The sequence below is a fragment of the Chiloscyllium plagiosum genome, chromosome 16, assembly GCF_004010195.1.
Source record: "Chiloscyllium plagiosum isolate BGI_BamShark_2017 chromosome 16, ASM401019v2, whole genome shotgun sequence".
NCBI classification, from domain to species: Eukaryota; Metazoa; Chordata; class Chondrichthyes; order Orectolobiformes; family Hemiscylliidae; genus Chiloscyllium; species Chiloscyllium plagiosum.
The window spans coordinates 5,340,002-5,365,144 of NC_057725.1; the positions used below are offsets into that span (position 1 = coordinate 5,340,002).

At 41.3% G+C, this 25,143-nt stretch overlaps 1 protein-coding gene across 12 annotated transcripts in view; it reads left to right on the forward strand.

Annotated features, from left to right (window-relative positions):
* The window catches only part of nav2a (neuron navigator 2a), a 1,099,168-nt gene that overhangs the window by 1,027,407 nt on the left and 46,618 nt on the right, over positions 1 to 25,143 (forward strand). For all 12 annotated transcript variants that reach the window (XM_043705381.1, XM_043705372.1, XM_043705374.1 and 9 more), the window contains 2 exons: positions 23,470 to 23,553; positions 24,145 to 24,256. In XM_043705381.1, the coding sequence (XP_043561316.1) occupies positions 23,470 to 23,553; positions 24,145 to 24,256 (196 nt within the window). The remainder of the gene's footprint in view (positions 1 to 23,469; positions 23,554 to 24,144; positions 24,257 to 25,143) is intronic.

Consider the following 25,143-nt stretch of genomic DNA (forward strand, 5'->3'; position numbering starts at 1 on the left):
CCCAGTGACACAGCAGAGCACACGAACTCCTGGCCTCTGATTGGAGACTCCTCATTGGTGACTCCTGCTCCATGGGTCCTATGTTCACATGAAGGCCCCATTGGTTTGTGGTTTGACGAAGCCTTCCTGACAAAAATGAGCTCATGTCCTTTCCTGGCTGTGCAATCAGTGAATGCCTGTTGTCTATGACTATCGTTGTTCGTGTGATCATTAAGTTACTGGCTTTGTAATCGGGAGAAGACAAAGGGACCAACTTCCTGGCAAATACTAATGAACAAGTGCAGGACAAGTACAATTGTTCGTTTGCCAATTGTGTTGTGATTTTCTGAAGACACTGATCTGGAAACAATATTGAGTGGAAGTAGAGAAATATCTGTGCTTTCAGGGGAAAGTGTGGAAATGTGCCGAGGAAGCCAGAAACAAAAATGAAAGATTGATATTCAAAGCAGAAGGACAATAAGGAGGGATACAATTTACTCATTCGTAAAGGAGGATGGTGTCAGTGTCATTGCAATGTACTTTCTGAAACCCAGGATCCTCCAGGCCAAAGACCGAGACACCTCCTATGTTAGATAATGGCAGTCAATGTCAAATATTGTGTGATATAAAAGTTAAGCATTTTCATCATTTATATAAATGATTTGTATGTGAGCAAAAGAGGTATAGTTAATAAGTTTGCTGATGACACCAAAATTGGAGGGTGTAGTGGACAGCAAAGAACGTTGCCTCAGATTACAACAGGATCTTGATCAGATCGGCCAATGGTCTGAGGAGTGGCAGATGGAGTTTAATTTAGATATATGTGAGGTTCTGCATTTTGGGAGACCAAATCTTAGCAGGACTTATACACTTAATGGTAAGCTCTTAGGGAGTGTTGCTGAACAAAGAGACCTTGGAGTGCAGGTTCATAGCTCCTTAAAAGTGGAGTCACAGGTAGATAGGATAGTGAAGAAGGCGTTTGGTATGCTTTCCTTTATTGGTCAGAGTATTGAATACAGGAGTTGGGAAATCATGTTATGGCTGTACAGGACATTGGTTAGGCCACTGTTGGAATATTGCAGATAATTCTGGTCTCCTTCCTATTGGAAAGATGTTGTGAAACTTGAAAGGGTTCAGTCAAAGACTTACAAGGATGTTGCTAGGGTTGGAGGATTTGAACTATGGGGAGAGGTTGAATAAGCTTGGGCTGTTCTCCCTGGAGTGTTGGAGGCTGAGGGGTGACCTTATCGAGGTTTATAAAATCATGAGGGGCATGGATAGGATAAATAGACAAAGTGTTTTCCCTGGGATGGGGGAGTCCAGAACTAGAGGGCATAGGTTTAGGGTGAGAGGGAAAAAATATAAAAGAGACCTAAGGGGCAACGTTTTCACTCAGAGGATGGTATATGTCTGGAATGAGCTGCCAGAGGAAGTGGTGGAGGCTGGTACAATTGCAACATTTAAAAGACATTTGGATGGGTATACGAATAGGAAAGGTTTGGAGGGATATGGGACAGGTGCTGGCACGTGGGACTGGATTGGGATATCTGGTCAGCATGGAACAGTTGGACCGAAGGGTCTGTTTCTGTGCTGTGAATCGCTATGACTCTATGGCTCTATTGTGAGAAAATCACAAGAGTAGAGAGAAATTTGCAGATAAATGTAAAATAATTGTAAATGCTTTGTATTCAAAACCTGTGCAATGTCTTCTTTCAGCTAAAGTAACTTATCAATTTGGATCATGCTGTTTTTGATAATTAGCAGTCAACTATACTTTGCATGCAATTGTTTTTATGCATATTTTCCCTGGAAGAAGCATTTCACGGTTTGAAATTTTAACCTGCATGTTTCTCACTGAATGGATCATCAAGATTGTGCTAGCATGCTTATATTCCCAAAGGTTTCACAGATACAGTATATACGATTCCAGTTAAGGCTCAGGAACAAGCAAGAGCTTATTAACTTACGGCCATGGAAGATTTTAAAGATCTATTTTATGCTTTTGTAACGTGGTGAGTAAATGCACATTTATTTGCCTCTGAGCTGCTCAGCCTTTGGTCCAATACCTGACTTAAAAGTTAGGTTAGCCAGTACTAGTTTTGATGATGTCATAATAAGGAGAGTGGAAGTTCCTCAACTTTTGTCTGGGTCGCATAGCTTTAATCTCTTTGTGTTTTTTGTTGGGTGAGATCAGGCGTGGCTGTTTTTTTATGTTAGCTGCCTCAGTTAAATAGTTGCTAAAGTTTACACTTCAGACCAGTGGGAAATGGCTTAGAATCATCTTTGGGAGTGCACCCTAATGGATCTCAACGTTTTCAAAAGTAGAAAGTTAAAAGGAGGAAATTACTGGAAAACTGATCTGTTTTGTCTGAACCGCTGCACGATTCTTCTTCTGATGTCATTTTAAATGGCAAATTGCACGCTTAATTGTATAAAAGGGCTCAAATTCCAAGCTGGTGATACTGCTGAATGGTGTTTTCTTTCCTGGGGGCTTGTTGCTATTGTGTTCATTCAGAGAATGATCTATTTGGCATTCTGGTGAAAAATGTTTGCAGGACAGATAAGTGCAGTGTGTTTTGTATCTCATGTTTAGAAATTACTGGAGACACCAAGATGGGTGATAAAGAATGAGCCCCTTTGCAACAAAACAGTGTAAAAGGTTCAACATCTGAATCAGAATTGAATGTGTTACTACATGCCAGAGAAATAGGCTCCAAAAACATCTAGTAGTTTGACTGATCATTTTTTATTATGTAATTATGGGTTTGGAAACGAGTGTGAAATTCAGGACGGATTTGGTGCCATTTATGTTCTGAGCAATGATCGTTGATGAATTAAAATGCAAAATATTGCAGATGCTTGAATTGAAATTAAATATAAAATGCTGGGGGACAAGATCTTGGCAGGTTGGGCAGCATCTGTTGATTTTTACATCTTGTTTTTAATTTTTAAAATTATTTATTTACAATTTAAGACCCAAAAAGTATATAGCTAACTGGTCTCACACAGTAACCTCCCTGGCTAGTTGCCCAGGTTGATATTTAAGCTCCCAAAATCATTGTTGCTTAATAATTGCCTCATAACCTGATAACCTGTTCTTAAATGGTAGTGTTGTGTTAATTGCCATGCGATAGATTTCCATGTCTGAGATTTTGCAATTGGACATTTGACTATCAACTGTAAACACACTCAAGTCATAACTTGATACTTAACAAAATCTGTGCCCTGGACTCGTACTGTAAATATTTGTTGCTTCTAGCCTCGAAAAACTTTGACTGATTTGGTTCAGTAAAGCAAATCAATTATTTCATTTCCAGTTTAACTTTGCCACAGCAATCAGCTTGGCAACTTACAAAAGGCAATCTTCAGAATTAATTAAAATCCATTTCATGTAATGTCCCGATCATTTGACCAAGTTTTCCCCAAAGAGATGTCAGTAAGGTTAATTGAATTATATGACTGTTGCAAACTAATGCACTATCTTGCGAGAAAGAAGTGACAACTGAAAAATGTCCTGCTCCTGTTGTTAAAACTGTTTTAATTGAAGGTTTTGCCTCTGTAGTTTGCCAGGAAATAAAAGGAATGCAGCATCAGAGGTTAAGAAGAAGAGCAGGATTTAAATGATTGGTGCAGTATCTGAATAACAGCTGTACAAACACAGTCTTTCAAGCTTAGGTGTCAAGCACTCTAAGCACTACTGTTCTTTACCTCCTTTTGGCAATGAGCTCTTACCACCTGAGCTCAATGAAGCCAAGACTTTGCTTCATATTTAGAAGTTGATTATCTAAAACCTACAGTGTGTTGAAATTTAATTGGCAATATTGGCCTATGAGAAGCTCTTGAAATGCTCTCCAAACTATTTTCTGCTCACTGCTTGAGAAAGTGCATCTCATTTGGGGGAAGGTGAAAAAAATTAGTGAGTTGTTTTGATGAGAAAGCAAGAGCCTGTTTCAGCCTTTGGGTTGGAGAGTGAACACTCACTAGTCAATTTAGAACTCCATAAGAAATAGGAACAAGAGTAGGCCATCTGGTCCCTTGAGCCTGTCCCACTATTTAAAAGTATTGTGGCTGATCCATCTTTCATCACGTCCACTTTCCTGTCCTCTCCCTGTAACCCTTGATTCCCTGACTGATCATGAATTACTCTATCTCAATCTTAAATATTTTAGGGACTCTGCCCCCCACAGCTCCTGGAGCAAGGAGTTCCAGACTCACAGTCCATTGAGAGAAGACATTCTTCCTCATCTCAGTCCTTAAATTGCTGTCCTATATTTCGAGACTATGCACTCTAGTCCCAGACTCTCTCATAAGGGGAAACATCCTCTCAGCATTTACCCTGTCTCAAGCCACTGAAGACTCAATCGGATTTTCCTGACATTATTGTAAGTGTTAATGCCTTGCTGATAGAACCTTTCCACTTTGTGCTGAAATCATTCTTTTTTTCTTCTCAGATGACATTCATAGAATCATACAGTATAGAAGAGGCCCTTCGGCCCCTCAAGTATGTACCACCAAAGCTATACTACATTTGTTAAAAATCACACAGCACCAGGTTATAGTCCAACAGGTTTATTTGGAAGCATTAGCTTTCGGAGTGCTGCTCCTTCATCAGATGGTTGTCAGGTGAAGGAGCAGTGCTCTGAAAGCTAGTGCTTCTAAGTCACTATAATCTGGTGTTGTTCGATTTTTAACTTTGTACACCCCAATCCAACACCGGCATCTCCAAATCAAGCTATATTTACACTAATCCTACATTTCAGCATCAGGCCCATCGCCTAGTCATTTGGTTGTCTCGACAGTCATGACACACAAAGCCAAATAAATGCAAAAACAGGTTAGTTTGGCCTCATACTTTTAGTAGTTGAAATGACGAGCTCTAGTTAATTTATGGGGAAGGGAAAAAGATGTGAAGCAATGCTTGTGTTTCTTCCAGCTCCCTTTAAAACCTCAGGGGCTAATTTAGGCTCAGGATTGTGCAGCAGATCTCAATCACCCCTAAATATGCACACATTGATTGAAATGCAGTCAGCACCCGAACCATGTGCTCAGGGAATTAATTTGTTGTTCAGTAGTCCGGGACAAAGCCCACTTGATTGGCGCTCCATCAACCAACTTAAACATTTAATCCCTCAGCCATCAAGGCTAAGTCTCAGCAGTGTGTACCATCTGCAAGAATCACTGCAGAAATTCTCCAAGGTTCCTCAGATAGCAAACCTTCAACCATGACCAACTCCATGGAATTGCTCACTGAAACCTCTGGGTATATATAGCCTTTGGCTGTGAGCCCATCCCTCTTCTCTTCTCTCCACTGGCTGCTTCTCCTGTTCTGTTTGGGCTCTTCCTATTTTCCAAGTCTTGCTGTTTATGAAGGCGTGCATCTCTGTCCGAGAGGATCCAGTTTGTGCAAAAGCTTTGATGTCAGTGAAAATGCTTGCACCCACTTGAAACAACTGCAGAAAGTGATGGACGTATAACAGCTGGGAACAATTAACCAATAATGAACTGAATGTGTGTGTGTGCTTGAGTGATAGATATTGATGCCATGTCCTGCCCATTCCTTGTGTGCGCATGATTGTCTGTACTAACATTCCTGATGAAGGCCTTTTGCCCGAAACGTTGATTCTCCTGCTCCTCAGATGCTGCCTGACCTGCTGTGCTTTTCCAGCACCACACTCTTGACTCTAATCTTCAGCATCTGCAGAGCTCACTTTTGCCTGCACTAATATGGCACCTGACACAATTTGCACCAACAAGTGTTCACATATGTGTCAACATTCTGGATCTCTGAAACATGGGTATTTGTATCATGTTTGCTTTAACAGAGATCAGTGTTATTGTGCAGGCTGTAATAGGTACATTGTTTTGCGAATCTGCTTCCTTTGTTCTTGTGTTGAGCATGATTTGTTAAGATAGCTATGTTTACTTGTTTAACTGGGAAATCATCTTAAAGTTCTCATGTTAAATTGTCAGCGTAGTGATTGATGTGGTCTAATTACCTTGGTTAATTGATGACTTTGCCAGCATCTGTGAGCCTGTTTATGTCATCAGGGAGATTAGAGAGTGCTTCCTATCACCCGCATGTAGAAGCTGTTTACGTACATTTGAACCTCTGGGTTCTGCCTGACAGAACTTGATGCTGTCTAGGGCCCTGCCTGTTTCACTCAGGACAATGTTTTTTGCGGGGGTGGGGGTTTGATGGTCGAGACCTGCTTATGTGTGATGCAGAGAAGCAACAGAATAAAACCGTGGTGACGTTTTTACAATCCCCTGACTCTTCAGCGGCAGAGGTGAACCTCACAAGACAGCAGAGCTGCTCTGTGTTAAGAGTAAGGGGCACTGTTCCGATTTAATTCTGAAGTCAACAGTGGGAAATCATTGCTTTGACATTCTTTTTAAGTCTGGCACGTTACCTGAGACAGAAGCTCATCTGATTTGAGGAATGGCACTTTGAACTCCTGGAGATAAAGTTGCAAGTAGTTTGGAGTTAGCAATACAGTTTTCTTGTTTTGGTTCAGATTGTTAGCTGTTTGTTTACTTTGGCACTGAGCGAGAAAGCAGAACTGAAATGTCTATTGTGAGCTCGCCTAACAAGCAAGTCAGTATTCTACCCTGGCCTAGCCTCAACCATTACCCCTCCGTGCAGAAAAGGGGCAACAAAAATGAGCTAACCAGTAGAACACAGAGTGGCAATCAGTACATCGAAAGCTCCAGCCTTCCATCGTCTTATCCATTTGCAAATATGAATGAGGTGGGATTATTTGTTTATTGTGAATTGATTTCTCAATAACAGTAAGCCTTTGGCCTTTTCTTCCGTGAAATGTTCGGGATTTGTTTAGGACATAGAGATTGCATGCTTACAGGAGGAATTAAAAAGCTTTATCAATGGCCCTTTAAGAAACAACAAGCCTTTGTTGGCCCATTGAAAGAGAACAGTGGAAACTTGTTTGAATGTTTTGTCACCAGGAGTTTGCCCTTTAGAATGGACAATGTTGCAGTATTCGAGAGACTCCCTGAATTTTCTGGGAGTGATGTTTAAGAAATCTGAGTCAGAACTTGCCTACACTGACTTAGCGCATGGGGTAGAAATGGGAACAAAAATTTCAAAATGGTACATGATTCAGGTAATACATGTATTGAGATGTTAATGGTGATAAAGGAGAGCTTTAAAGCATTGTACTGCAAACTAAACGAGAAATGGTACTCAACTGGACAGCCATTGTTGTGACTTGTTTTGTTTTGCGGTCTATTGCTGAGATATTTCTATTGATTTATGGGCAATCTTATTTTTCTTTGAAGTGTAATGCACAATGTCAAGAATAACACTTTTAGCACATAGCCACAATGGATTGCAGCAGAGATTGATGAAAGGATGGGGATAAGAAAGAGGGGAATGCTGATGTTAGATGTATGACAGCATTGAGACGTATTCCAAGGAGGAGATTGTGCCACTTGTACAAATGAAGTTACAGCCTACTGCAAGACAGAACTGGCAGGGAAATGGTCAGTAATAAAAGAACGATCTGGTTGGTCAGTGGGAAGAATGAATCCGGTTGGTGGCAGGGAGCAGCAGAAGGGAGGGGGATGGACTGGGAAGGCAGTCAGGGGATGGGGAGAGAGCTTATTTGAAATTGGAGAACTCAGTGTGGGTAATATTGTACTGGGCAGCCCAGACTCAACATTGAGTTCTCTAATTTCAAATAACCTCCCTCCCCATCCCCTGACTCCCTTCCCAGTCCCTCCCCCTCCCTTCCAACCCTCCCAGCCCCCAACCGGATTCATTCTTCCCATTGACCAACCAAGTCGTACCCTCTGCCTGTCTTCACCTATCCCCACTTCACCACTCTGCTCTCACCACCCCCTTTTTTGCACTCCCCCCACACCTACCCCCAGTCCTGAAGAAAGGGTTACACCTGAAATGTCAATTACAGCTAATAACAGGAAAACATCAATATAATGTCATAAACAGAATCAAGGAAACCACAACTTTTCAGCTGATTAAGACTAAATTTAAGTGTTACTGTGGGTGGGGGATTATTTTCAGGATAGATGAACTAAAGTGAAGGAGAATGAATTGCTGCACCCATTTATTTTCCAAACTGAGTGAGAATATACTAAGGGCCAGTGTTGATCTATTGATGGTGCTCAATACTCAGTCATGGGGTCAAGACCCACTCCCTGAATTGAGGATCTCACTGGGCTGATTTTGCAGTGTGGTAAAATGACAATATTTACATATCTGATATGGTTGCACCAGAGCTCGTTAACTACATGAAGAGCAGGACAGTTTCCTGAAATCCTGTTTGCTTCTTTCAAACACCAACCAAAAATAGGTCATCAGTCTAGTGGCTTGTGAGAACACTGGGACCGAGCAGAGCTGAGGTTGCATATGTCACTAGAAGAACGTTTCTCATTCATTCTTGCAATGTGAGAATCATTGGCAAATCTAGTCATTATCCCTTATCCCACATTGTTCTTGGGAAGGTGGGAGGTGTAAGACTGTGGTCCAAGGGTTGGAGATGATACAAAAAGGGTCTTGAAAGTTAAATTAATTCCACAGAAGCCTATATCCCATCACCAAGTCATCCTTTATTTACACATGAACAGTCCTTGACTGCCTATTGCGGAGAAAGTGAGGACTGCAGATGCTGGAGGTCAGAGTTGAGAGTGTGGTGCTGGAAAAGCACAGCAGGTCAGGCAGCATCCGAGGATCAGGAGAGTCATCGTTTCAGGCATCAGGAAACCTTGTGTCAGGTATCAGGATGTCAGTATCTCTTTCACTCACCCTTTTTATCTGTTTGCCAGGACTCTCAATATGGATCAGGTTAACAGCCTCCATCAGTGAACTCATTTTCAATGAGATCAAGCTGGGGGTGACCTCGATTTGATACTGGATCTTCTAGCCCACAGTTAGGAGCTCTACCACAGAATCATAAGAGCCCCTCACAGCTTTTTCTAACTGAGCAGTCAAACTGAAATTAACAAGGAAAATGAGATAGACCAAAGAAAAAGATGAACATAGCTAAGAACCCTGGGTCAGACTTTCATCATGGAGGCAGGAAGCAGGAGTTGAGAATTTCCTCAATGTGACTCAGTGGTGTCAACCAATGGGATATTCGTCTAATTAAGGGCATGAGGTCAGTGGAGGTAGAGGCTGTTTGATGCAAGGACAGATTTGTAAATAGGCCCACCTACAACCACAGCAACATGGCATGGTTTCTCAGATTTAGAAGTGTTGTTTTCCAAAGGAATAACTTGCCCTTGTCCATGAGTCATTAAAAGCTGACATGTAGGTGCTGCAATCTATTAAGAAGGTTAAAAAATGATGGCATTCATTTCATGGGGATTTGAGTACAGGAATAAAGATGTCTTGTTGCAATTATATAGAGCATTGGTGAGACTGCATCTGGGGCGGTGTGTACAGTTTTCTGAGGAATGATATACTTGCCTTAGAAAAGGTTCAATGGATTCCCACCAGATTAATACACACAATGGTGGGATTGCTTTGTGAACAGAGATTGAGGAAGGTGGGTTTGCATTCCCTTAGAGTTCAATGAATGAGAGGTGATCTCATTGAAACTTCCACAATTCTTACGCCGTGACAGAGTGGATATAGATAGGATGTCTCCCCTGACAAATGGTTCTTGAATCAGCAAATAGAAAGGCATAGGCCATTTAAGACTGAGATGAGGAGGAATTTCTTCACCCAGAGAGTGGTGAATCTTCAGAATTCTCCACCGCAGAGGTCAGTCATTGAGCTGTTTTAAGACAGATAGTATGGCACAGAATATTCAAAGGGCTGAATGTACCTATATTCCCCTTAACTTCACCCTCTTAACCCTATACTCACTACCCCAACTCCTTCACCCTGCTTATATCGCTCATTCCCCATCTTTCCTTGTACCCTTCTCCTCATTTATTACCTCATCCCCATGCTTACATTTCTTATTTCCTTTACTCCCTTAACCTCTATCTCCTGAATTCCTTCACTTCCTTGCCCCCAGTTCCTTCAACTTCTTACCCCATTTACCACCCTACACCTTTAACCCCACACCTTTTACTCTCATGCCACCTTTACCCCTGCACCTCTTTATACATTTAACACCCCTTTACCCCACTCCTTCAACCCCTTCACCTCCATGTGTCCAACCTAATCACTCACTACCTGTTTAAAGGCAGATCTCTCAAACTCTGTAATAACATTTGAAATTAATTGAGACTCTCATTAATCTGAGAAATAGACATTACTTGGTAGCTAGGAGAAAGTGACGACTGTAGACGTTGGAGATCAGAGTCGAGAGTGTGGTGCTGGAAAAGCACAGCTTGTCAGGTAGCATCCGAGGAGCAGGATTCCTGATGAAGGGCTTATGCCCGAAACGTTCGATTCTCCTGCTCCTCGGATGCTGCCTGACCTGCTGAGCTTTTCCAGCACCACACTCATTTCTTGGCAGCTGCCTAAAAATAGCATCCCTCTACACAGGGTCATAAGTCTTTCAATGCCATCAAACTCAGATTGCCAAGTAGAGCTCGGGAACCACATGCTGTGGTGTAGAATTACTTACATGTTTTTGAAGGAACTTAAAAGATCCTACAGATGGTCAAGCTTTTAGAAGGCCAAAAGGGTAGGCATGGACAAGTTGGACTGAAGGGTCTGTTTCCGTGCTGTACATCTCTATGACTCTATAGCTGAACTTTACTGCAAATAATGAACCAAAGCAATGGGGAGAGTTTAAACAATTAACCACATTGGGTGTGTGGTTTGATATGATATAATGCAGAATAGCATTTTATCTAGTGAATAATTTAAAGGTGATAGTTTTTCAGAAGTAACAACCTGGCCATAGGTTATTTAATGATCACTTGCCTTTATCAATCACAGCAGTGATACCATTCACTTCAGTAAACATGGATATAGCTGAGATTATGGCATTTTTACTGGTTAACTTTATTGTAAACAATGTTTTTATTCTTCACATGTTATGTAGCAGTGTGTGTTGGAAATTGGATGACCATAGTTCTTTCACATAGCAATGATACAAGAGTTAACCCCTGTGAAACCAAAAATGTTTTCAGTAGCCCTCTGAGATATACTACCTCAGCACCATAAATGACTACATCTCCTGTGCGGTACAAAAAAAAACTTGCTAGTTTAGTCTTTTACTTCTGTATTGGTGCGCTTTATGTCAGTTGATTGTAAAGAAATGCATTAAGGTTGCACTTGGAGATTTTGGACCTTGTTTTGACCAGTGACACGGAATTCACCAAGATATTGGTATTCCATCATTCTTTTCTGAAGTAGCTCTCAAACTTTTTTGATTGTATTGTACAGATTATTGCCTGGCACATGGTTTGAGATTAAAACATTATTATTGCCTATTACTTTTGGGAAGTTGCACATTTGTTGCTATTTGATGATTGATACAAAACTGAAGCAGCAATGTAAATGTTTTCTGAATATTGTGCACAGCGTGGCCTGCTTACATCGTTGAGCAGTCTGTAATTGCAAACTTAAAGCCTACAGTCCACCTCTGGACTGGTTAATAATGTTCCTTACTGGTAACAGGCCAATTTTCTTAATTAATGTTTGTTCCAAATATTTCCTTGGCTGTTTCAATCAGTCTAAATTACTTTCTATCACTTTAAACATTTAATACATTCTAACTGTTGTTAGTTTCTCTTAAACTTACATTTTATCCACTGTCTTCTTGCTATCCACAATTCTTAATTCCTGAAGAATTCAGCCCCTCAAGTGGGCAGCACAGCCAATTCTCCTAGGCTGTTTATCTTTGGACTGAGAGAGGAAACCAGAGCACTTGGAGGAAACCCACACAGCCACAGGGAGAATGTGCAGTCTCCACACAGACAAACACCCAAGGCTGGAATTGAACCTATGTCCCTAGCACTGTGAGGCAGCAGTGCTAACCACTGAGCCACTGTACTGTCCTAAATTTCACTTTAATTAAAACAAAAATATGATCTATGTTCACTTATTGGCAGAACTATTCCGAGCCAATGGAGAACTTCCTTAATGGAGCTATATAAGAAAGGTAATTGCTGGTGATTGAATGTGTGATGCCATTTGTATCTTTTAATTAAATTCCACTTTGTTTTATTCGTTCTCAAGATGTGGGTGTCACTAGCCAAGCCAGCATTTACTGTCCGTTCTCTGTTGTCCAGAGGAGAACCCACATTGCTCTAGGTCTAGAGTCACATATAGGCCAGGCTGAATAAGGAAGGCAGTGTCCTTCCCGAAAACACATTGGTTTGTTTCTGACAACAGCTCAAAAACAGGAATTGTTCTTAATTGCAGACTTTTTTTAATTGAATATAAATTTCACAATCTGCTAAGGATGAGTTCCCAGAAAATTACCTGGGTCTCTAGATGAATAATCTGGTGATTATACCATATGGCCATCACCTCCCCTTTTGGTCCAGTGAGTGCGAGGTGACCACCTTCTGGTCTAATCAGAAGAGTTTGGAGAATAAACAAGATGTAGTTTATTTCATTGCTGGAACTATTGTCAGGTTATAAGAATAGGGTCTACATTATGGTAAAGACAGTTAGGAGGATCGAACCCTAGTCTGTCTCCCACCAGATCCTACCTTTCTGTCCCACCAGATCTTCACGATGTTGGTGTACCCCAGCTACATGGTGTACAATAGTGTTGGATTAACAAGTGGGACTTTGCCCAATCAGCCTCTTGAACTTGTTCTGCTGTGCACTTGAAGTAAATAGGGTTAATGCAATTAGTACTTTGCCTAAAGACCAAATCTTACATCCATAGTTTAATCTGTTTCTTTTCATTGCATGATTACACCATGTTATCTTTACAGAGCTCAGCTATGTCTATGTTTATCGCTGTACTGATACTCAGATTTTTGTCTGCCGAAACAATGACGGGCCTAACCCAAAAACGGTGGGAAAGCTTGATCTCAATCTACACAGATACAATGACAATTTTGTTTAAGGGCCTGCAGCCTTGCTCATCCGGTGAAACTTTTATGCAACATTTGTTCTATTTTTTCTGTGCATCAGTCTGTCAGGATTAATCATCCGTGAAGATGTTTCTTTTCAAATATAATCAGGTGATTAAATTATTCAACAACGGAACTGCAAATAGATGTCATTAAAGACCCTGCGATTATTTTAACAATATCCATGAACAAATTAAAGACAGTTGTTGAACTGGAACGGGATGAATTCCACAGTAATTCCCAAATCTGAATTGATCTGAGGGAGCACAGCTAGTTCCTACTGTAGCCACCCTTTCTATCATAGATGCAACAACAACTACTGATAGTAGGTTAAGGTTGAACCACATTTTAATTAAATTCTTCTGCAAAATAATTCACATTTGAATATTTAAGAGAAAAATAAAGCTCCAAATCTAACATTCCATTCAATGTAGACTAATGTTACTGAGCCCTGAAACAAAAGCAAATTATTGTGATGTTAGAGAAATGCAATTAAAAACACAAAGTTCTGAAGAAACTCAGCAGGTTTGGCAGCATCTATGAAGAGAGAAACAGAGTTCATGTTTTGTGTCCAATACCATTCTTCCTCAGTTCCCCAGTTCTGAACAAAAGTCATAATTATTTTGAAATGCTAACTCTGCTTCTGTCACCACAAATGCTGCCAGACCTGCTGAGTTTCTGTCGGATTTTCCATTTTTATTTTACTTAATCCTGAACTGGTTCCTTGGGTTCTTGGATTTCAGAGAAGGAACCTTCGGATTTACAAAACAAAAGAGTGTTTGTTTATCCAGTCCTGGAGTTTGCTAGTTGTTTGTGGGATGATGAGAGATACAACAAAGATAAAAAAAGTTTCAAAGAGGTGTGGCCTTATTCTACATACATCAGTATAGAAACTAGTTTCCCATCCTCGATCGAAGTTTTGGAATGAGAATCACGATAGCAAAGGGAATATAGATTGATATCTAGATCATAGAATAGAATCCCTACAGTGTGGAAACAGGCCCTTTGGCTCAACAGATCCACACCGACCCTCTGAAGAGTAACCCACCCAGACCCATTCCCCTACCCTGTAACCCTATATTTACCCCAGACTAATGCACCCTGAACACATGGCCAATTTACCTAACCTGCACATCTTTGTATTGTAAGAGAAAACCCATGTAGACATGGGGAAAATGTGTAAACTCCACAGAATTAGTTGCCCAAGGCGGGAATCAAACTTGGGTCTTTGGTGCTGTGAGGCTGCAGTGCTAACCATTCAGCTGCCGTGCTGCCCAATGTTCTGTAAGGATGTTCTGTAAAATATGAAATGGACTACTAGCTAAAAAAAAACATGCAAAGGCTTTGGGCATCACTGGCTATACCTGAATTTTTGGCCTTTCATAATTGTCCAGAGGGCAATTAGGAGTCAGCCACATTGCTGTGGGTCTGGTGTCACACTGGTTCATGAAGGATGTTAGTGAACCTGATGGGCTCTTCTGATAATTCTCAATAGTTTAACAGTCATCACTAGATTCTTAATTTGAGTTTTTTTTTATCTTGAATTCAGATTCTAGTATTTGCCATTATGGGCTTTGAAGTCAGGACCCAGCAAGTCGCCCTGGATTTCTGGATTAATCATCTAGCAATAATCCCACCAGGCCATCGCCTCCTCAGAAACAGCTGCCTGGTGCTCCCAACAATGACTAAACACAAGGTTGCCATCCACATAACCTACAGAGTCATGCTTATGGAGTCATACGGCATAGAAACAGATCCAACCAGTCCATCCTGACCATAATCCCCAAGCTCCCAAACTAAATGACTATAAAGATTATATATCTTTAATATATCAACAACCTTCCTTCCCCTGAACAATCCCACAATGGAGCAAACTGCTAAAGGGAACATTTACAGTCCCATCACATCATATCTTCAAGATGCATGATGAGTTAATTTCCACTAAAGGTTTCATTATCAGGATGACCATCTCAGTAGCTCTTGCCTTGTGTCACCAGCACCATCCATATCAATGTTAACAGTCTGTGATGTTGACACAACCAAAGCAAGAAATAGAAGTAATATGATCAAGGATCCCTACTCTATAGGCCAGTTTCTGCCATATTAGTTGTAGGTGAAAACACTAAAATGTCTGATTTAAAGATGTAACCATGGTTCTGTGGCATAGATATTGTATAGACATGTGCACCCAGCTAAGTAATAAATCATGTGTTGTGGAAGGCTGAAGACCAAATGAATCTTTATAGTCATTTAGTTTGGGAGCTTGGGGATTATGGTCAGGATGGACTGGTTGGATCTGTTTCTATGCCGTATGACTCCATAAGCATGACTCTGTAGGTTATGTGGATGACAGAATCAGAAATTACAGCCTTTACCAGGAATCCAGGGAGACCTTGAAAACAAATGCACATTAAGATTAATAATATCAACGATCGCAAAGCAGGGGGTGTGTTGCAGGAATCAAATGATTATAAATCATTCTTGCTTTCCCCACTCAATTTCTGACACCAATCTGAATCTTGTAAATACATCACTCACTGACATCTCTAACCAGCCACACAGAGAAATACTTTCCAGTCAATGACGCTACTCAGCAGGTTTAAATAACCCCATGAAACAAAGTATTTTCCAATATGAAGCAATGTGACCAATCCATTAGAATGTTTGCATTTGAATTAAAGTGCTTAACTCCACCCACATGCAACCTCAGTTAGGCAAAGCAACAATTAATAGTACGTGTGGGTCTGGTTTCTGTGAGTAGAGCTGTCATTAAGCTTTTATGTTATTGTGACAGAATTCAAATAAACAAGGTCATGCTAAATTTTCACACAACATCACACGATCTGATACCACAGTGTGATAACAATTGGTCTACCTGAAATCAATTGAGTCCTCACATGGGCGGCACGGTGGCACAGTGGTTAGCACTGCTGCCTCACAGCGCCAGAGACCCGGGTTCAATTCCCGACTCAGGTGACTGACTGTGTGGAGTTTGCACATTCTCCCCGTGTCTGCGTGGGTTTCCTCCGAGTGCTCCGGTTTCCTCCCACAGTCCAAAGATGTGCAGGTCAGGTGAATTGGCCATACTAAATTACCCATAGTGTTAGGTTAAAGGGGTAAATGTAGGGGTATGGGTGGGTTGCGCTTCGGCGGGTCGGTGTGGACTTGTTGGGCCGAAGGGCCTGTTTCCACACTGTAAGTAATCTAATCTAATCTAAATGTGAATTAAATTAGTGTCTAATATGTATATGTCTATAATAGTTCCCCCCTCCACCACCTCCAAAGGCTCTTGAAGTGCAGTGGTAGTATCCCTACTGCTAAGCCAGGAGGCCTGGGTTCAAGAGTTGGAAGAGCATCTGTTAACATGTCGAATAGAAAATATCTTCACCTGGGATAGGCTTTTTGCTGCATTATATTATTGATACTGATCAATGAATCTACTGATCCTTTATAAGTTCCAATTTTTTATTGTTTGGTAGGTTACATAGTGAGGTGATGGATCTCAATTCTGCAAGCCAACTTCAAATCAGAGAGACAGCCAACATTTGAACACTGTTGCCCTCTGCATTGTTTACTCAGTTCTTTCATCTTTCTTTACTTTTTAAAAACATTTCCCCACTGTTTTCTACTAAGCACGTCTTCCAGCCTCTGAACAAAGCTTAGCTGTCAAGGATGGAGACACAGCCTCACAAAGATGTGCAGGTTAGGTGAATTGGCCAGGCTAAGTTGCCCATCGTGTCCAGGGATGGTGGATGAGCCATGGGAAATACCAGATTATATGGATAGGATTGGAGTGGGGGCGGAGGTGGGGATGGTGTGCGTGGGTCTGGGTGGGATACTCTTCGGATGCTCGGTGTGGGCTCAATGGGCTGAATAGCCTGTTGCCATTCTGTCGAGTTTCTGTGGTGTGATGATACAATAGTGGTAGTGTCACTCAAGTAGTAATCCAACAGTTTGAGGCAATAAAATAAGGGTTGTCTCAAATTTGTGTAGCTGATCTCAGACCACCCAGAGTGTGGATAACTGTGTTCTTGCAGCATCTATTTGGATCTTGCTATGGCAACGGCTGGAATTTAAATTCAATTACTGGATGTGGAATTCAAAACTAGCCTCACTAATGGTAACCATGAAACTACTATTGAGTGTTGACAAACACCCACCTCGGTCTCTAATGTCCTTTGGGGAAGTCCTGGCCTACATGTGCCTCCAGATCCCCAGCAATGCGATTGGCTCTTTACTGAAATATCCAAGCAAGTCACTTAATTTTTGGGGCAATTAGGGATGAGAAACAAATGGTTAGCAACACCCAATAACAAAATGTAACCCAGCAACACATTACAGTTCAATCTGCTCCATTTTCCTGATCAAAGCTTGACTGTGTTTGGAAGGTAATAATGGGAATGGGGTGGACTAAGTATGGTAAAGTCACCATCATCACTTTCGGGCTGCTGTGTCATTAAATGCAGACACACAACTGGTACAGGCATAATACAAGGGTCACCACACCTCAGGCAAGGGGAGTGGTTGAGGAGTTAAAATCTTGCTAATAGTCTCAGCCAGTGCAGGTATTGAACTCATGCTGTTGGCATCACTTTACATTGTAAGCCAGTTATCCATCTAACTGAGCTAACCAACTGCCCACAGACTCCATAAGAATGGAATTGAAAGGTTAGATATCACTATTTCCTCTGTTTGGTCTCCTAAAATGATCAGCGTTTATCATTTTATCTGCTGTGTGAGATGTGTAACTAAAGAATGTTTGAAAAGACGGACCCTCATGTTTGAAATGGAGGCTGTCTCAAATTTGTGCACCTTGTCTGGGACCACCCAGAGTGTGTGTAGCTCCAACCACTTTGTTTCAGCTGCAGGCTTGTTAAAAATGTTCAAAGCGATGGAGTGTTCCTGGGATCACTCACATATCACGCGGCAGACGTGGTGAAATTACACTTTCCACAGACATCATTGTGTATAACCTTAAAACCAAGCAGCACGAATGGCATAACTCAGTTGTCAAACGGAGTGCCATGAGGGGAGGTGAGTGACATGGGGCTGTTGTGGGGCAGTTCAACAGATTTCTTGATTTATTCTTGATTTTAAATATCTAAGCTTGCCGTGCTCTCCCTTGATGGTCACCCAGGTCACCAATACAAGTGAGGAATGCAAAATTAGAGTTATGGAGTCATACAGCATGGAAACAGACCCATCAGTCCAAATAGTCTACCCCAACCATGTTCCCAAACTAAACTAGTCCCACCTGCCTGTGTTTTGCCCATATCCCTCCAAAACCTTTCTATTTATGTACTTATCCAAATGTCTTTTAAATATTGTAACTGCACCTGTATCCACCACTTCATCTGGCAGTTCGTTCCACACACTAACCACGCTCTGTGTAAAAAGGTTGTCCTCATGTCCTTTTTACATCTTAAAAATATGCCCCTTAGTTTTGAACTCCCCCACCCTAGGCAAAGGACCTTTACTATTCACCTTATCTGTGTCCATCATGATATTATAAACCTCTATAAGGTCACCCTTCAATCTCCTACGTTCCAGTGAAAAAAGTCCCAACCTAATTTTATAACGTAAACCCTTCTTTCCTGGCAACATCCTACTGCAAGTTCATTCACACCATTTCGTGAGCTTGATTGCCTGTTTCCCCTGGGTGGGACATTCCAAAATCTCTCCTTTTTGTTGCATAATTCTGACTAATTTGATGACACATTGTTTTGAATCCATGATTAAAGTTATTACATTTTGGAGTAATGAGAGCATTTTATCACCAACAAAGAACAAGTTGCAACATTTTGTTTTCAAAATGTTTTATGAAGTGAATCCCAATGACTTGGAAAGTGCAGGATGTAATTATTTGTGGGAACGTAGGAGTGCATTTAAACCGTATGATCGTAGCTGATGGTACAACTCAACAAATCAAATCTCAGAATGAAATCTGGTCTGATTGATCATAATCCTTTTTAATTCTAGTTAACTTGGTAGTCATTCATTGAAACATAGTCACACAAGGCTGCAAAGGAACCAAAGGATTTTACCCAAAAAAATCCCCACACTATCTAGACATTGATCAAAATTGGAAAAGTATCCAATTAAAACAATTGTTTCTCCAACACTATCACTTTGTACCAATTCAAATCCAGGTAAATTACATACCTAAGTTTGATTTATCCCAGTTTTTATCCTGTGAACTATGGAGTTTTTTTGCATGAATACTATCAAAAGTGAGCTTAGACTTCTTCAGCTTCAAATACACTGAAGAATTCTAACCAAATGGTTTGAAAGTTTCACAAGCTAAACCTTTACACTGAGATAATTTATTTCCTTGACTTCTGAAAAGTGCTGAAAATGTGTTGCTGGAAAAGCGCAGCAGGTCAAGCAGCATCCAAGGAGCAGGATTCCTGAAGAAGGGCTCATGCCCGAAACGTCGATTCTCCTACTCCTTGGATGCTGCCTGACCTGCTGCGCTTTTCCAGCAACACATTTTCAGCTCTGATCTCCAGCGTCTGCAGCCCTCACTTTCTCCTTCTCTGAAAAGTCCCTTCTTTAGGACTCAATCATCTCCTCTGGATTGCCCTGAAAACATTCTGTCTCGGTTTCCTAAACTGAAATCAGTCACTGAATATCTCAAACCGCAACAAAGCTAATTTTGTTTGCTTTTTGAAATTTCCAGGACACCAAAGGTAACTTTTCCTTCATAAACTTTTCCTGCAATAAACACAATCAAAGTTTGTGAAAAGATTTGTAGCTCGGGTGCTTGTTGCTGTGGTTCTGTTCGCCGAGCTGGAAGTTTTTGTTGCAAACGTTTCGTCCCCTGTCTAAGTGATATCCTCAGTGCTTGGGAGCTTCCTGTGAAGCGCTTCTGTGGTGTTTCCTCCGGCATTTATAGTGGCCTGTCCCTGCCGCTTCCGGTTGTCAGTTTCAGCTGTCCGCTGTAGTGGCCGGTATATTGGGTCCAGGTCGATGTGTTTGTTGATGGAGTAAACACCACAGAAGCGCTTCACAGAAGGCTCCCAAGCACTGAGGATGTCACCTAGACAAAAACTTCCAGCTCAGCGAACAGGACCACAGTGACTAGATTAATTTAGGATATCTGGTCGGCATGGACAAGTTGGACTCCAGGGTCTGTTTATGTGCTGTACATCTCTAAACTCTGCCTGCCAAAGGCATATTGAGACCAATCTACCCTGCAAAGTCTTTCACACTAACTCCATGGACTTGTACTAAAATTGGGAGCCCACAGTCTTCCCTTGTGTTAAACATCAGTTGCAAGGAGAATGGAGGGTGTTAAGGGCACAATATACTCTGGCTGGGGGACTCTAATATTCCTCACTAAGAGTGGTTTAGTCGTGCCATTATTGACTGAGCTGATGAGTTGACTGGGACAACACTACCATTAAAGGGCAAGCCAGACAAAGAACAGCCAGGGGATTCCTAGAAGCATGGCACTCCTCCACAAACTCCATCAACAAACACATCGACCTGGACCCAATATACCGGCCACTACAGCGGACAGCTGAAACTGACAACCGGAAGCGGCAGGGACAGGCCACTATAAATGCCGGAGGAAACACCACAGAAGCGCTTTACAGGAGGCTCCCAAGCACTGAGGATGTCACCTAGACAGGGGACGAAACGTTTGCAACAAAAACTTCCAGCTCGGCAAACAGAACCACAGCAATAAACACAATGTTGCACTCATACTCCAGGAGTTCCGTGTTTTCTGACAGATAGTGGAGAAGGTCACTGTTCCAAAAGGACCTAATTATTGTTTTAAAACATTTAGAAAAGTAACCAACCCAAAAACACTGTTTTAAAATCTAAGTATAATAAATCAGGCACATTAGCATCTTTCCTAACTGCTGGTTACATCAAGTCGCTTTCTTTTGGTCTCTCACTCTCTCGCTTCTCTCTGGCTCTCTCATTGTCTCTCTCTCTCTCTCTCTCTCTCTCTCTCTCTGACTATCTCTCTGTGCCATCTCTCTTGCTATTGCACTATCTCTTTTGTAGTTCCTCTCTTGTGCTCTATCACTGTGAGCTTGTGCTGTCATGCTATATATATTTTCACGATATCTCTCTCCCACTCATTTGCTGTTTCTCATACTATCTCCGACATTCTCTCTCATGCTGTCTCTGTCATTGCTATCTCTCACTCTAGTGCTCTGTCTTGCAGGACTTCTTTCACTGTCATACTATTTCTCTCACATAGCCTCTCTGCATCACACTATTTTTCACTTGTTCTCTTTCTCTCACTCCATCCCTCACATATCTCCTTCGTCAGGTGATGAAGGAGCAGCGCTCCAAAAGCTAGTGCTTCCAATTAAACCTGTTGGACTATAATCTGCTGTTGTGTGATTTTTATCTTTGTGCACCCCTCTCCAACACCGGCATCTTCAAATCATAGCCCTTACTTGCTATTTCCCTCACCATATCTTTTTCACATCCTCTCTCTTTTGCATGGTTTCCCTTTATCTCCCTCATGCTCTTTCTCTCTTCCTGTATCAAGCTCACATGTGCTGTCTCATTGTTGCATGTTTTCCTTCACTCTCTCTTGCGCTCTCTTTCCCATAAATCTCTGTCTCACATGCTATCTCTCTTGCTTGTTCTCTCTCTCACATGCTTTCTCTTGCATATTCTCTCTCACATTCTCCCTTGTGCGTCCTTGCGATAGCTCTCACACTATCTCTATTGCATGTTCTCGGTCCATCTCTATCTTGCCCCTCAGATGCAAACAGTGAATCCAACTCCATTTTTAATGCCTGGATTCTAATCCTGCTCTTCATCGACAGATGGAGGTGGAAGCATTTTGTTACAGGTGACTGAGACAAGTTAATAAATTGTTCATTTATTCTCAATTTCTATTTGGCATCCTGATATTAACTTTTGTAACTTGTGCCAAAACAGAATAAATCCAACATTTGAATTAGCGTAGTTTCCAAATCTGAGAAGTGTTGAGGTGATGATGTTCTTTTGACTCCTCAGACAGATAATATTGAAAACCTTCCTCTGGTTCAGAGAGGTTTGATGGGACTCTTCATCTCTCATTCTGTTTCCTGTATAAACCATTTCCATTAACTTAAATTGATTAACAGCAACACTGGTTTAATTTGAAGTTCTATTTTTGTGTAGGGTTCTCTTCATTCCTAATGTGTATCTAAGCAGCATTCCTCTGACCCTGAGTTGGGACAGTTCCCTTTGTTTTCCCTCACTCTGCTTTCACTTGATACTTAGAAAGTTTGACTAAATTCTATTCTCACCAATAGCAGTTGAATATTGAGACATTTCTTGAAGCTTCATATCAATGTGTCCGTGACTATGTGCTGAAGTCTTTGAAATGGGTGTTTGTTTGTGTGTTACAACCCAGAATCTGACATTTTGGATGAACACACTGCAGGATTAGCCAAAACACCTCCAAGTGCATATAAAGTCTTCGAAATGAAGCTGTCAAACAAATACTTGACTTTATAAGGGATCAAGCTGTTGATTGAGGCTGCACATAGTTAACAGACCTTTGTCAATGAGAGTGGTTTTTTTTATCAGTGGACACTTAGAACGCTTTTGATTTCATTTCCATATGTGATCTGACATCTGCACATAGGGGACACTGGGTGAATTGGCTTGGAGGTTGTAAAGCCACAGAGAGTTGGGTGGGAGACATTTGTTGGCATTTCCCTCATCCAGTTGTTAATGCATTTGTATGGGGCAATAGGGTTGGGTGGAAGGTCATAAGTTGGCATGATAAATGGAGTGCTATTTTTGTTAGCTTTTTGGAATTTCCAGAACACCAAAGATGACTTTTTCTAAAGCCTGCCTCTGCATCAGCGACTCCTTTGGTTGCCTCTGAAGGTTTCCAGGGCAATGGCAAGGTCAGCATTTGATACCCATCGCTCATCACCCCTAAACTGAGTGACCTGCAAGGCCGTTTCAGAGGGCCGTTAAGAGCCACATTGCTGTTGCCCAGACCGGGTAAGGATGGCAGATTTCCTTTCCTGAAGAACGTGCATGACTCAGATGACAACTGAAACTAGCTTTCTGGCCATCATCACAGAGATTACTTTCAATTTGTGATTTATTAGTTGAATTTCACTAGTGTTCCTTAGATACAGCACCTTCTAAACCCGCAGCACGTACCATCCAGAAGGACAAGCGCAGCTGATACTTGAGAACATCACCAACTGCAAGTTCCCCTTCAAACCACTCACCATCCAGCATGAAAATATATCACCATTTCTTCCAAATGGACTGCAGCAGTTCTAGAATGCAGCTCACCACCTCCTTCTCAACTAGGGATGGGCAATAAATGCCAGCTCAGCCAGTGACACCCTTGTCCCATGAATGAATTTTAAAAAAACTTAACTCTGTTTATTCCTTTGGTAGGATATGAAACCACATCCCTCACACCCCAGTCTTGGATTCCTGGATTCCCACTACTCCATCATCTCACCTGCTGGCTTGCTGATGTAATTTGCTACATGAATTTTATTGGAAATTCTTTGTGCTTTGAACAAACAGGCTCACCTGGTAGCAGCTTTTGAGCAAAGCCTTGCTAACATGACAGGAAGATTGCAAAGTTTAACCATGACTGCTGAACAGAAGGTCAGTGTTGCCTGCCACCTGTTTAATTTGTGTACTGTGGTGTATTAAGCTTGGTTTACCGAGAGGATGGCTTGTTTTGGGACAAGTGGAAATTTTATGAGATATGTGACTTCCAGGGTAAATTAGACCAGCTATCTTTGGTATTTTCTAATTAACCATTTCATAGATGTTGTTACACACCTCTAGAGCAAGTGGAATGTGAACTCTGGTCTCCTGGCACAGAGATAGGGACACTACCACTGTAGCATGAGAACCCACCAGGTATCTTTAAGCAAAACATGTGATTATGAGCTGCTGCTGGAACAACAGGAAGGTGCATTAGATGTTGTTTCCCTTCCCCTGGGACTTTTTGTTTTTATTATGTCAACAACACATTATACCATACAACCAGTAAAGAGAAGTTTAATTCTAATTAGACTACTTTGAGTAATACAGTTTACAATTTAATTCATGTATGTTTGCCACAATAAGCAGTAATTCAGCTTTGAGAAAAGCCAGGAAGTCAGTACAGTGAAATAAGACAATAATGAAATGGAGTATATTTTCATTTGTAAGGAACATCTTAATACCTGCCATTTCTTCAATGTTCAGGATTCTGAACTTAATGAATTGCGAAAAACCATCGAACTGCTCAAGAAGCAGAATGCTGCAGCCCAAGCTGCAATCAATGGCGTCATCAACACACCAGAACTGTCCTGTAAAGGTAGGGATGTCTGTCAAAGAGTTATCATGTATTGCTTTAAGGAATTCTCTGCGAGGGATTGTTTGCAATGCTCTTACTCATACTTCCTGATGATAAATAATCACAGATCCACCCCACCAGTAAACAGTTGTGATATGTAAGGGTTGTAGAGTCTTTCCTTTTATCATCAGACAAGTTTCCCAGTTTTAAACTACCGTTAACTAAAATGTCCTTTAGAATCAAACTATCTCCCAGGTCTGAGCACAATGGAAATTCATTGTAATTAGCAAATTTTTACCAAGATAATGTTTGCTTTAGGGATTTTAGGCTTTTATTATATTTGTTGTCAAGTCAATGTTACAACAAAAGTGAAAAGATAAGCAACATACATCTGTCCCTTTTTTGATTAACAAAGATCCATATCTTTCCTATCTCACCGAAATTAGTTATATTTGTCTTTTTTTGATGTAAACCTACAAATCATTCACAAGGATTAGTGAAAAAAACCATTGTAATTTGAAGATAAGACCAGATATTGTTCACTGGGAGACTATGATCCACATGTCTGACTAAGGTGGTGAATGATTTGACAGTGCTTTAAAATACAAATCCTTAAACAAACAAGGTTAACACACACTGTGTCACAATGTTGTCATTTCTATCTTTGGCCTATAGTTACGTACAGGGGAGGTCATAGAGCCATAGAGTCATAGAGATGTACAGCTTGGAAACAGACCCTTTGGTCCAACCCGTCCATGCTGACCGGATATCCCAACCCAATCTAGTCCCACCTTCCAGCACCCGGCCCATGTCCCTCCAAACCCTTCCTAATCATATACCCATCCAAATGCCTCTTAAATGTTGCAATTGTACCAGCCTCCACCACTTCCTCTGGCAGCTCATTCCAT